A 12,180-nucleotide genomic window follows, 5' to 3' on the forward strand; every position below is an offset into this window, starting at 1 on the left:
TCTTACAACTTGAACCATCATTTCTTTTACAAACCTTATTATGCATATGGATTCATTTATCCTATTATCTGATGGGCACCGTCCACACATGAATAACTATTTATGGTTATTATCTGGCCAGGGTGTGTGTCTGTATTTTTATGTAATAAAAAAAAGTCATTGAAAAGAATCATTGTCTCGTCTCTCTGAGGACGCACTTGTGGTGTGAGTGGACTGAGTGGTTCCAGCTTTAGCTTTGGCTTCAGGGGGGATACTGGACTCTGTTGACTCTGTGTACTGTTTTGGTATCAACCAAAATGTGTCTGTCATGCAACCATGGTCACAGTGATACTTCCCAAGAAAGTAATATGATAGTTTATATTGTTTAATTTTCCCTGTTATGATCAAATATGCACAACCATCCAAACACTCTTTGCATCAAATACTGTATAATATTCACACACAGAATCAAGAGACAAAATGTTTCATGCAAAGACTTTTATTTATGAATAGTCTGCAGTACTCTACAACAGCACACACTTGTCTCTATTTCTGATCATTCTCAATGATCATTTCAAATATAGACAAATATTGTGCCTTCAAAAACAGTTCCCTTTTCACAATAATCTAAAAATACCTTGTTCTGTTTTTAAATATGTAGCATAACTTTTTGAAAATAAAATATACATTATATGAAATATAACAGTTGTTTATTGGATAGACTATATAGTACCAAATGCAATTATATGCAAATACACCTTCTCTCTGTGACTTCTGACGCATTTCATGCACAAAAAAAAAGAGGAGAAAAAAAAAGATGTCGCGCATACAAAAGAAGCTGTACATACTCCTGTATGAAAATAGAAAATATCAAAGCAAGATGTGCACCAATAGTCTATATCATGTTACAAAGAACTTGCAGTACAAAAAGACCTACGAGAATGACCAGATAACACATTACCTGGAACACAGAGGTACGGGTACTGGGTTGGTTAACAGGACAAAGACAAAACCTGGCACTGAGCTTCCACTGGTGAACTCCAGTCAGAGCCGCTTCTACGCAAGTCTACAACCAGATCCGACAGGTTCAACATCTAACACTGGATCAAAGAGTGACAGGGTCAAACAAGCAAACCAAAAGTTGCAGTTTTAGCTTTGAATTTTGGTATTAAACCCAGTAAATGTAGATGTCCAATGCATAGCACAAAGTTTGGTTTGGTATGTTTTGAATTTTTTTCGTATTGCTACCCCATATGTGAAGTGAGTGTAAACCAGTTGCCAGTTATGCCCACGACACACAAAAGCACTGATATGTCAACATTAAATTATTGAACATGTTCAGATACTGTGATTAGTATTCCAACAACAATGTTCTGTACAGCATCAATATTAAGCTTCTTCAGCTGAATATTATTATTATTGCCAAAACAACTCCAAATGTTTTCATTAAAATAAAAAGAATCACTGGTGTCCAGTTAAAATTAGGATTTGTAAACCGACAATACTGGATGTGTGACACACAAATCAAGTTCTCCACAGAAACAGTGTGTACAAGGCACACTGCGATCAGTATAGCTACATCTATCGTTTCCTGCAAAAAAAGCACTTCTAAAATCACACAAACGGAGATGTGAACAAAGGAAAACTCCACGGTTAAATAAAGACTTCTGTTAATGCCACAAAATAGATCTTCAACAGTGTGAGGATGAACAGAAATAACACTTAAATCAGACGTTCTCTGATACATGTTGCGTTCGCTGATGCTGAGACTGGCAGCGTCGGAGAACGGGGAGGATGCAGACGTGAATCCCTCCTAGTGTAATCTCTGAGTATTTGAGGAGATTATCAGGTGCTCGCTGGTAACATAAAGCCAATAATCTCAGCAGTGCAAACCTAACACCTGTACCAAAAGGTAGAGCTTTAAAGCAGATGCTTAAATGAGATGAGCTCCTTGAAATGGAGAGTTAAACTACTTAAATCATGTCACAAATGTCCCGTATACAACGACTATATTGCTCTTAGTGAAACTATTCAAGGACCACAGTGTTTCTCATTGCAATCCAGGCTCTCTGAGTACATTCTCTATCACACAAGTATAAGAATAAAGAACAGGGGGTTTCATTATTAGTAATACACCCAAAGACTACACTTCCAAAAAATCTAGTCTTTTCTTAACATAGATAAGAAAATATACATTTCTTCAGCAATTAAATGACTTAAATTTACTTTTTTATATTCTTAATAAAATCTTATAACTCTTTCTTATTTACATTTGGTGTAGGTTAATACTGATTGTAATGCAATACTGTTGCCTTCTTGTTGTTGTTTTTTCTGTTACATTTCTTATGTTTGTTGAGCAGAAGCACTTTTACATTCATATTTCAACACCCGGGCTCGAGAAGGAGCCCGAGTGCAGACAGGGAATAATGACATGCATTTTTCCAAAAGCAAAATAAGACGACTTCAAAAGGAGGAAGTCCGCTTGCTTGAGCAAATAAACTTTCGGAGAGAGGTGGAGAGAATGGAAGGACGAGGACGTCGAGGTTGAAAAGGCCTGGAGAATTGGCACCGGCGGCGCCTTTATTTGGCTGTAAAAATGCTCTCGCAGCACCAGGACAGTCAGTTCTGTGAGAAGTAATTCGTAACAATATTGGAGGGGTCATGGCTGACTAGGCCGTGAGGTGAGATGAAAGCTTTTGTTGTTGGAAAAAGCTGTTAACTTGAGAAAGACAGATTTCCACAGTGGCGAAGGCAGTGTCAGGGGTTACACTCTCTCCACTCGACTGGGGTCGTAGGAGTCTGATGAGAAAAGAGAGGGAAGAAAAGATGAGACAACACAATCAAAACAAGTCACAACGATATTATTTGCCCTTAAAAAGGTGGAAAATAAAGGTACCCTGTGGAGTTGGACTGTTTGTTAGTGCTTGCTACATACAATGACTGTTGGTGAGTAACACTGAATGTAAACAGTAACTTTGTTAATAAGAACGTCTGCAGCGCCTGCAAAGGAATAGATGAACAATTTGGGTAACTGGCCTCATTCACCAGCTGCTTCAAGAAGAAATGTATTTTTAAAACCCACAGATGCAATTTTCACAAAGATCTTGATATTCACCAATGTTTTCTTATTTTGGATTTGTTCCTAGGTAAGAACTGAACCCACACACACTAAACCAGTGGTTCCCAACTGGTCCAGCCACAGGGTCCACATTTCTCCCTAGTCATTAGTTCAAGGTCCAGACAGCTGAATACATTGAGCGTCACACTTGTGTTTGGCCATGTTGTGGCGCTGGTTTGCTGGGGAACTGCCCATTGGTCTGACATCCCATTGTTCCGACCATATAAAACCCATTGTTCCAAAGTCCCGTTGTTCCGAAATCATCATGATGCCCTGTGGTTAAGGTCTGGTTAGGTTTAGGCACAAAAACCACTTGGTTAGGGTCAGGAAAAGATCATGGTGTGGGTTAAAATGAAAAAGAAAGTGACAAACACATAAGCCGTGAGCCTGCTTCGCCTCAAGCCTTTCCCAGCTGACCCAGAGCTGGTCGCGCACACTATCAAGGTAGAAATACGCCCGTCGGGAGCCGTTCAGCACTGCAGAGAGCTCCCCACACAACCCCAACCCCAGAGTCAATAACAGGAGGTTATGGTGTTTCACTCTCTTCTCTCTATGACACTTGTATCTCGACCAGTAGCCTACTTTTGTTGCGTTTGCTGATCCTCTATGGTACACAAATACAGTATAGCCTAGTTTAATCACATATCAGAACAACGGGACGTCAGACTAATGGGATGCTGCACCAATGGGCTGTCGGACCAATGATATGGACTCGTTTGCTGTCTCTGTTAAGTAGCTATCCGTTATTTACTCACTCTCCAACAGGAAATGGCACTTCAGAATAAGAAATTCACTGTACTTCAAAATAAAGTGTTTTTGCGAGTCATGTGTGGTCTATTCAGAACGGACCCACGACCCACTTTTGGACCACGAGCCACCAGTTGGGAACCACTGCTCTAGAGCACTCTTATACACGTTTGGCAAAATAATTGGTTATTGTGTTTTCTTCAATTCTACAGTTGACATCTAGGATTAAAGTTATAATATTTTTATAACTTATAATATTTTTTAATAACTATTTTGCTTAATTTACAAAAAGCATTATGGTCTTATAAATAAACACTACACGAACACTTCACATCAGTTATGTTAATGGGAATCAGGCCATCTGATAATTAGTGATTGATCACACTAGAAAATATCACTGACAGTTCTGGTGGGCAGGACGAAAAGTGACAAAGCAGCGTTCTGAGTAAATTATTAATAACTTACAGAAACATAACGTTCATCTTCTCTCCCATCTCTCGGTCTCTCATCTCTGTCCTCAGTCCTGACACTTGTGCTACTATAATGCTGAAGGTTTTTAAGGTTTGCAGGTCCGTGTATTTTTAGCATCCCATGCATCCGTTTGTGATATTTGGTGTCCGGTGCCCCACCCTCTTAAGACTTTCATTTGGGCGCTCTTGACTTGATTCTATCAGCTGTTGCAGCTTCTTCAGGTTCTATGTGTGCACACCGCCCTGTAGTCTTCATGGGGATTTGCAGGGTGATTACCTGTGCTAATTTAAGAACGTGTCATAGACTTTTATTAAGATTTTTCTTAAGAACAAATTTAAGAAAAAATGTCTGATATTGGTGAGTGAGGCCCATTGATATCAGTCCGATGTTTGTGCATTGAGCGCAAAGCTGGAGTCAGGACATGGTTATCAATTTTATCAACTCACACTCAGCCAGTAACCAAATAAAAATATATCCAAAATTGTTGAATTATCCCTTAAACAACAGAATCCTAATCAAAAGCATACTTATTGCTCATAGCTACTATCCATGTTATACTTTGATTCTGCTTTACTTAAAATGCAAAACAAGCAAAAGAAAAGATTAATCTCCTTCCTTCTTACCCACCTGAGACAGACAGCATCTCCTCATCCTCCATATTCGAGGGGCCACAGGTCCCAGTGCTGAAGCTGACAGGAAGCGTTATTTCTCTCTTGGGAACACTGCGAGGTTTAGGAAGCAGAGGAGGCTTCTGCAGCCTGGTGCGCTGCTTTGGTTTGGGCAACTTTCCTCCCTTGGCTTGTTGTGTCGTCTCAGCTCTGCTGACCTCGGCTGTATTCTGTCTGTCTCTCGCCTTCTCCAAAGACTTGTCTTTGTCATCCTCCGCATTTTTTAGCTCCACTTCTCCATCTGTCTCCTCTGTTTTTAATTCAACATCTGCCTCTTTACTCCCTTCATTTTCTTCTTTTAGTGCAATCTCAACATTCATCTGTTCTGTCTCCTCCTCTTGTCTTTGCTCTTCTTCACATATCTCTTCATTGGCTTCTTCTTTAGGTTTACAATCTTCTTCAGGTTCTTCCAACTTATCATGTGTCTCATGTGCATGTTCATCTCCCTCTTCCTCCAGTTTCTTATCCTCTTCCTTTTCTTGTTGCTCCACAACTTCCTCCCGTGTCACTTCCTGAACTTCACTCTCCTCTCTGTCACCATTCTGCTCCTCAGATTCCCCTCCAGACTCTGAACCTTTGAGACTGAGACGTCTGATTCGAGACACTGAGTCCAGCTCTTTCATACGGGCCATTCTGTCTGGGGTTGACCTGCCCAGAGATGTAGCTGATGGAGAAGTGGAAGAGTTTAGCTTATCTTGCAGGGATTCGATTAATTTGCATGCTCCACCTCGCCCCCTCCTCTCCACACTGCACATGCTCAGTGCTAGCTTGTCATCAGGGCTGATGGGTAGGGATAGGGGGAGTTTAGGAGGTGGGAACTCGGGCAGGTCCAGTACCACCAGGGACTGAATCTCAGTATCCTCATTGTCTTCACCATCACTGTGGTTGCTGCTGTGCTTTTGTCCGTCTCCTTCTTCATGGTCCACTCCTGATTCTGTCCCCTTAAGCTCCTCTGCCTCTGCTCCCTGAACAATCAAGGACTCCTCTCTGACTTGCTCACACTCTCCTATCACCTGCTGTGTCTCTTCATTTTGACTTTGTAGTCCCTCAGCTCCAGTGGTATCCATATCATCCTGGTTGTCCTCTGACTGTTTGTCAGCTACACCCAAGGCCTCCACTGGAACAGCTATCCCCAGGATTCTGGCAGCCCTCTGTTCGATGGACTCATTTTCAGGGATACCTTTTGCACATTTGACCTCATACAGGTTGCTGAGGTCCTCTGCAGGTAAAGAATTGGCTTTCTCCTGAATCAGTAAGTTCTCCAGGTGCCTATCTGCCATTGTTGACTCATTCTTATAGGTCAGAGGCTCAGAGATGGCGTATCGTCCATCACCATCATCATCCTTTAACACAAAAGAAACCTCCCTGGTCAGCCTGGTGATACATGGTGATCTCTCTTTCTGAGGTGATCTGCTGCTTTCACTCCTGCTTCTACAGATGCTTAAATTTACCTCACCCCTGAATGGTGGAACACTGTCTGATTTAGCCTTTCTCTCAGTCTCTACCTCAGCTTGAGGCTCTTTATTTGAATTGTGCTCAGGGCTACCACTATTTTTATTAAGTGCTGTCCTGCTGTCCCACGGGAGCTCCACTGACTGAATAAGCTCCTTATGATCGAGGGGAGATGGGACTGAGAGGGAGCGCTGCATTGGCTCCCCAGGACCACCGGGAGTCTCTGTGTAGACAGTTAAACCCACATCCCTGAGCAAGGATTCTTGAGGGACTGGGATGTCCTGTCTGTAGAGACGGTTTGACTCATAGTGTGGGGGTAGTGAGGGCAGGAGACAACTGTCTGTGGGGCCTGGGTTGGACAGTATGGATAACTCATTTGTTGGTGGTATGTTATTGGCCTGTGGCCTTGAGAAAGCACTCTTCATGTCCATGGATTCCAGATCAGCAGTAGAAGCAAAGGACTTTGATCTGACTTTCATATAGTTGGGTTTTTCTATGTGCATTGGCGGAAGACTGATTGCTTCCCTACCTGGTTCTGGACCAGCAGTGAAATGTGCTCCTGATTTAAACCGGTCATATCTCTTCACCCCATCTAGATCATCAAAGCACTGAACCACATGGGGTCTCTTGCTGATTGTGTCTTCCATTTCCTTATTAATTGTTTCCAGTTCACCAATGACATCGCAGGGTCGTCGGTTCACTGGTTTTAAGAGAAACTGACCAAAGGTCACTTGCTCCGCACTCTCTGGGGGACTTGAGTTGCTCTTCTTTGGGGAGGATAGTTGCTGGTCTACCAGTTCCCGGACCTTTGATGGGGAGGATGGTTGCTGGTCTCCCAGATGTCGGACCTTTGTTGGGGAGGATGGTTGCTGGTCTCCCAGATGTCGGACCTTTGTTGGGGAGGATGGTTGCTGGTCTCCCAGATGTCGGACCTTTGTTGGGGAGGATGGTTGCTGGTCTCCCAGATGTCGGACTTTTGTTGGGGAGGATGGTTGCTGGTCTCCCAGATGCCGGACCTTTGATGGGGAGAGTGGCTCTTGTTGTAAGGGTTGAAGGGATGTCGGTTGTGTTGGGCTGAGGCTGAGACGGGAGAAGGCGCTGTTGCTGGACGGATGAAGATTTTTCTGGCCTGCCATGGGGTAACCATAAGAGGAGTTACTGTCTGTCCCCAAACCACTGTCTGTTGTTGTGTCTGAGATGGACTGAACAGGCTCTTGCCCTCCAGGAGGACTTTGGGGTTCTGGACTTTTCACCACCGTCAAAGGTGAGCCAGTCTGGGTTTCCTGGTTACGATACTGGTTTCCAGGCCAGGACCCAGCATAGCACAACTCTTTGTCTTCACTGGCTTGAAGTGCCCAAGCATCTATTATCTCCTTCCTCAAAGGAGCCCTCTTGTAGTTCCTCATTGAGGATGTGCTGCTGGTGTGGAAGTAAGAGTAGTGGTGTTTGATGGGCATCTCATTCACTGACTTGCTCCGCACATTGGGGCTCTCTTTGAGGCCTACAGCGAAAGTTTCTGTTTTGGTGACAGTCAGGCTTGGTATCGTCTCATTGTTGTTCTGATCTGCTGCTAAGTCTTTGCTAATGTTAGTCGGTGTGTGAACAGGGACAGACACAAGGCAGAAGATGGTCTCACTCACTCTTCTCTTAGTGTTCTCTGGTCCTGAATCTGGGGCAATTTTCTTCACTTGGGTGATGGTTTCTGCAAAGACCTGATCTGAGCTGGACCCCTGGCGAGAAGAACTTCTTGTTAATGGGGCCTGGAAGGCTGAAGAGGGAGATGAAGGAGGACGTTGGTTTTTGGGATATCTGTTGTTGCAGTTTTGGTCAGTTGCTGGGAAGTTATCGACAGCCTCTTTGTGCAAATCACTGTGCCACCTGTTATTGTCATTGTCGAAGTCGCTAGAAGACGTCGGGTTAGCATCATTGGCCAGTTTGGCGGCGATGAAAGGCCCCAATGGCGGGGGCAAAAAGGCACTGTCGTTGGATGCAGGCTCCGACACGGTGACGCTGGGAAGCTCGTTGCGGATGTGCCGGATCTTGTCAGCGTCCGTCAGGGAGTTGCCACCCAGGGCTGAGGAAATATGGCGGATGCGGGGGTCATCAAAGGGGATGTATTGGATCCCTCCACCGGGGCGCTCCTGGGTAGTATATACCGGGTAAAGCTGCTTCTGGCTGGACAAGCTCCTTTCTCTCTGTGGATCAGGCCAGGAACCAGCTGGATGTCTGGTGAACCAGTGAGTCCCATCTGGAGCCACTTGTATCTGCTGGTACACATCCCCTCTGTACCTAGGAGTAAGAACAACACAGTTGTACTTTATTTAAGCAACAATGACTTAAACAAGACATAAATCAAAAGAAAAGACGTGGTGTTAACCTAGCTATATTGCTTTACTTTTTTATTTTAGCAAGTTAAGAACTACTTTTGCAAATGTGGTGTCAAGTGAAATGACACAATTTCGGAATACAGCACAGAGGTACTTTCATTGCACTGGATAGATTTAAAGATATCAGTGAACACCACCAGAGAAGAGACATATGATCCTAACAAGACTGGAGCCTCTCCATTGTTATAGCACAAGAGATCCATCACAATCTGAATTGGGCCTCACATGCAAAACATGTTAGTTGGTAGTTTCAACTTATGCTTTGTCACACTTTTTTAGGTTGAGTTTCATCTTAAATGTATAGGGATGACATGGCATACAAGATTAAGTGTTGTACCATCTCTGCTGATGAACACGAGGTGAACTTTCCTACAAGCAAAATGTTGAAATGTTTACTATATTTGTTATAGTCTCATATTAACACTACAAAACATTAGAGCCTCTTGTCAAGTACAACCAAGTAATATTGATGCTTAACTAAGGGTTTTAGATACCCAATGTTAAATTTAAATGCCCAACTAATTTATGTTAAAGGTAAAAATGTCTAATTTAAGTGAAAGAAAAAGATAAAAGACTAATTTACCTGTAGTCTACAGCAATTTCACCATATCCCCGGCGCACCCCTCCCATTATAGGAACTCTTTTATATGACGGGGGAGGGATGTATCCTGGAGGTCCAGAGTCCTGTGCAAAATAGTCCAGTTGGGGGTCACCTGTCCTTGATATTGGAAGTGGCGTTCTGTCCCTGGCCTGGGGAATCACAGAGTCTCTCCCAGACAGCATCTCACAGCTTCCCCTGATCTGCTGGTGCATCTCATAAGAGGGAGGTCTGGGGGGTCGGGTGAAGCGGGGCTTTGGTGTCATTGAGAGTTGGTTGGCGCTAGCTGGCCTGCCATTCTCCGGCCAGCGGGGTGCCCTGTAAAAGTCGTGGTGTGCCAGTGGGTGGCCATTGACCCGCCTGTACAGTTCCAGACCGGACGAGGCTATGTCCACATATTGCAGGCTCTCAGGCTGCAGCATCCTGGGCAGGGACTGGGATTTGGCTTTGGTCCTGGGATGGACTACCATACCCTCTGGTGTCCTGGCATGAAGCCGCTGCTGCTCCTGTGCCCAACGCTCACCCTCACTCTGTGACAGCTGGCGGGCAAAGCTCACTGCTGGACGCCACTCCTCTGTCCCCAGGCTTTGGCACTTCCTCTCACTCGCCATCCTCCACTGATGGAGAGCAGCTTCCCTCTCTCTAGAGCGGGCCTGAGCCTGGACCTGGGCTTGGGCCTGCACCTGAGCCTGGGCCTGGGCTGCCCACCGCTGCCTCTCCTGAGCTATCCTCTGACGCTCCTCTGCAGACAGCTCTTGGCCCCTTGCTTGTTGAGGCCCCTCCGGTCTGCTGTAACCCCCTTGCCCTCCTCCATGGGAATCTCTGAGGTCAGCATAGTCCAGCAGCACAGTGAAATCCTGGCCTCTCCTCCTCCAGTAGGATACATCCTTGGACTGCGGCTGAGGACCTCTGGTGCCATCACAGAACCTGGAGACACACAAATAAAGGCGTGATTATGCTTCAATCAAAATGCTTATTTGATGGTTGAATAGTGTCTCCCCTACACCACTCCAACATCAGAACTGGGTTCTGTAACAATCTGGCAAGCAAGCCCAGTCTACATTAGGGATCAATCAATCAATCAATCAAACTTTATTTATAGAGCACCTTTCATACATCAAAAATGCAACCCCAAAGCGCTTTGGGATGAGATTTTCACAGTACAATAACCGTCTCAGAACATCTCGCGGTTCATGGTATCATGGTGCTACAGAATTTATGTCATTATCAGTCAGAATGACCCTTAAAGGAATGAAATAGAAGGGTAATTTTAGTTGAACGAGCATTTTATCACTATAATTAAAACTTGAAACCATTTTGTTAATGGAAGTATGTGTAAAAGTCTCCTGTTTGAATATAACTACTATAAAGGGTATTCTGGATTCTCCGTCCAGTTGCAATTTTTTCCAATATCATAGAAAAGCAAATGGAAAGGGTGTGATAACTTTTACATCAACTTTTATATCAAGGTATACCTTGAAAGTCACTGTAACCCTTGCCTGCGTAGATAAGTCATTTATGCAGGTATCATTCTTTACACAATTATTTCTGTCCCTTTATGTGTTCAACACTATTAATTCCTTTCATGAAAGACTGCCCCAAAGTGTCTACTTTTATCCCTGTATTTGATCGTTAATGGCAGGCAGTTCAAACAGCCTTGAGTAGTACAGGGAGTAGCCTACAGCCGTTCGGAGCAGCTATAAGCTCTTTTACCTTCAAACATGGTCAGGCTGTGTCGTACAAACTAATTTGCTCAAGCACAACTCGACCTTTAAGATCCTTTGTTTATGAATGAGCCAAAGGAATGCGCTAAGCTACTCACTCTGGAAAAATCTGAGTAAAGTTATGAGCTCTTTGAAACATCAAAGTAATCAAAGCACTGAAACACAACTGCTCAGGGCTATTAAATGCCAACAAATAGGTACTGTGCAAAGGATATGAGGTAAATATCCGTTAACAGTTTGCAGTGTGGACAGAGTGAAAAAAGAGGAAAGCATCTCCCACTAGATGGAGACAGATGACCATGAGTAGCAGCACAGTGTTTAGTAATTGTGTTTTTCTATGGGGCATAATGAACACATTACACAATGATACACTGTGGCTGTTAGTCCCAGATGTCCTCCAAGACAGATCAACAATTTAGAGGACGCTTCATTGACAGTCTTTGTATTGCGCTGTTCTTTAGCTCCTAATGTGAGAACATGGGCAGCATTTCTCTACACCAGCTTAAAGAAAGCTCCTACTACATCTCTGAGAGGATGTTTGATGGCAGACCTGATGGGCTACAACAAGATGCAATGGGTCTCAGCATACAGCCTGATCATTTCAGGCTATTTGCGGAGTGACTGACTGACTGACAACACAAACAAGACGCAAGCACATGTGTACACCCCCCCGGGGCCGAGGCCACTGAGCGTCCTTGACATTTCCATCCATGATCATCACTGGCCAGTGATGTTTGCTAGGGGAAGAGGGGGCTGGCCATGCCAGTCTGCTGAATTTGAGGGCATCTTATGTAAGATGAGTTACCATCATTAGCCTAATTGGGTCTAAGTAGCACTGCCTAATGGGAGTGCCAAGATAGGCCTGTTCCTTATCTAAACTAAAGCTGCCAGGCAAAACGGATTTGGATGAGAGAGGGGAAAAAAAAGAAGGATGAACAAATAACAGACTGAAATCGCAGAACATATGTCTTAGCAATTCCCACATTCCCAACAGAATGCTCTGATAGCACTGGCAGAGCTGCGACATGAAAATGCG

At 44.1% G+C, this 12,180-nt stretch overlaps 1 protein-coding gene across 4 annotated transcripts in view; it reads right to left on the reverse strand.

Moving 5' to 3' along the window:
- Positions 1-462: 462 nt before the first annotated feature.
- Positions 463-12,180, reverse strand: part of jcada (junctional cadherin 5 associated a) — a 44,172-nt gene continuing 32,454 nt past the window's right edge. For all 4 annotated transcript variants that reach the window (XM_033638926.2, XM_033638923.2, XM_033638924.2 and 1 more), the window contains 3 exons: positions 9,406-10,347; positions 4,943-8,724; positions 463-2,778 (listed from right to left, as the gene is read on the reverse strand). In XM_033638926.2, coding sequence (XP_033494817.2) covers positions 2,744-2,778; positions 4,943-8,724; positions 9,406-10,347 — 4,759 coding nt within the window. In that variant the 3' untranslated portion in view covers positions 463-2,743. The remainder of the gene's footprint in view (positions 2,779-4,942; positions 8,725-9,405; positions 10,348-12,180) is intronic.

This window comes from Epinephelus lanceolatus, chromosome 20 (assembly GCF_041903045.1).
Source record: "Epinephelus lanceolatus isolate andai-2023 chromosome 20, ASM4190304v1, whole genome shotgun sequence".
Classification (NCBI taxonomy): Eukaryota; Metazoa; Chordata; class Actinopteri; order Perciformes; family Serranidae; genus Epinephelus; species Epinephelus lanceolatus.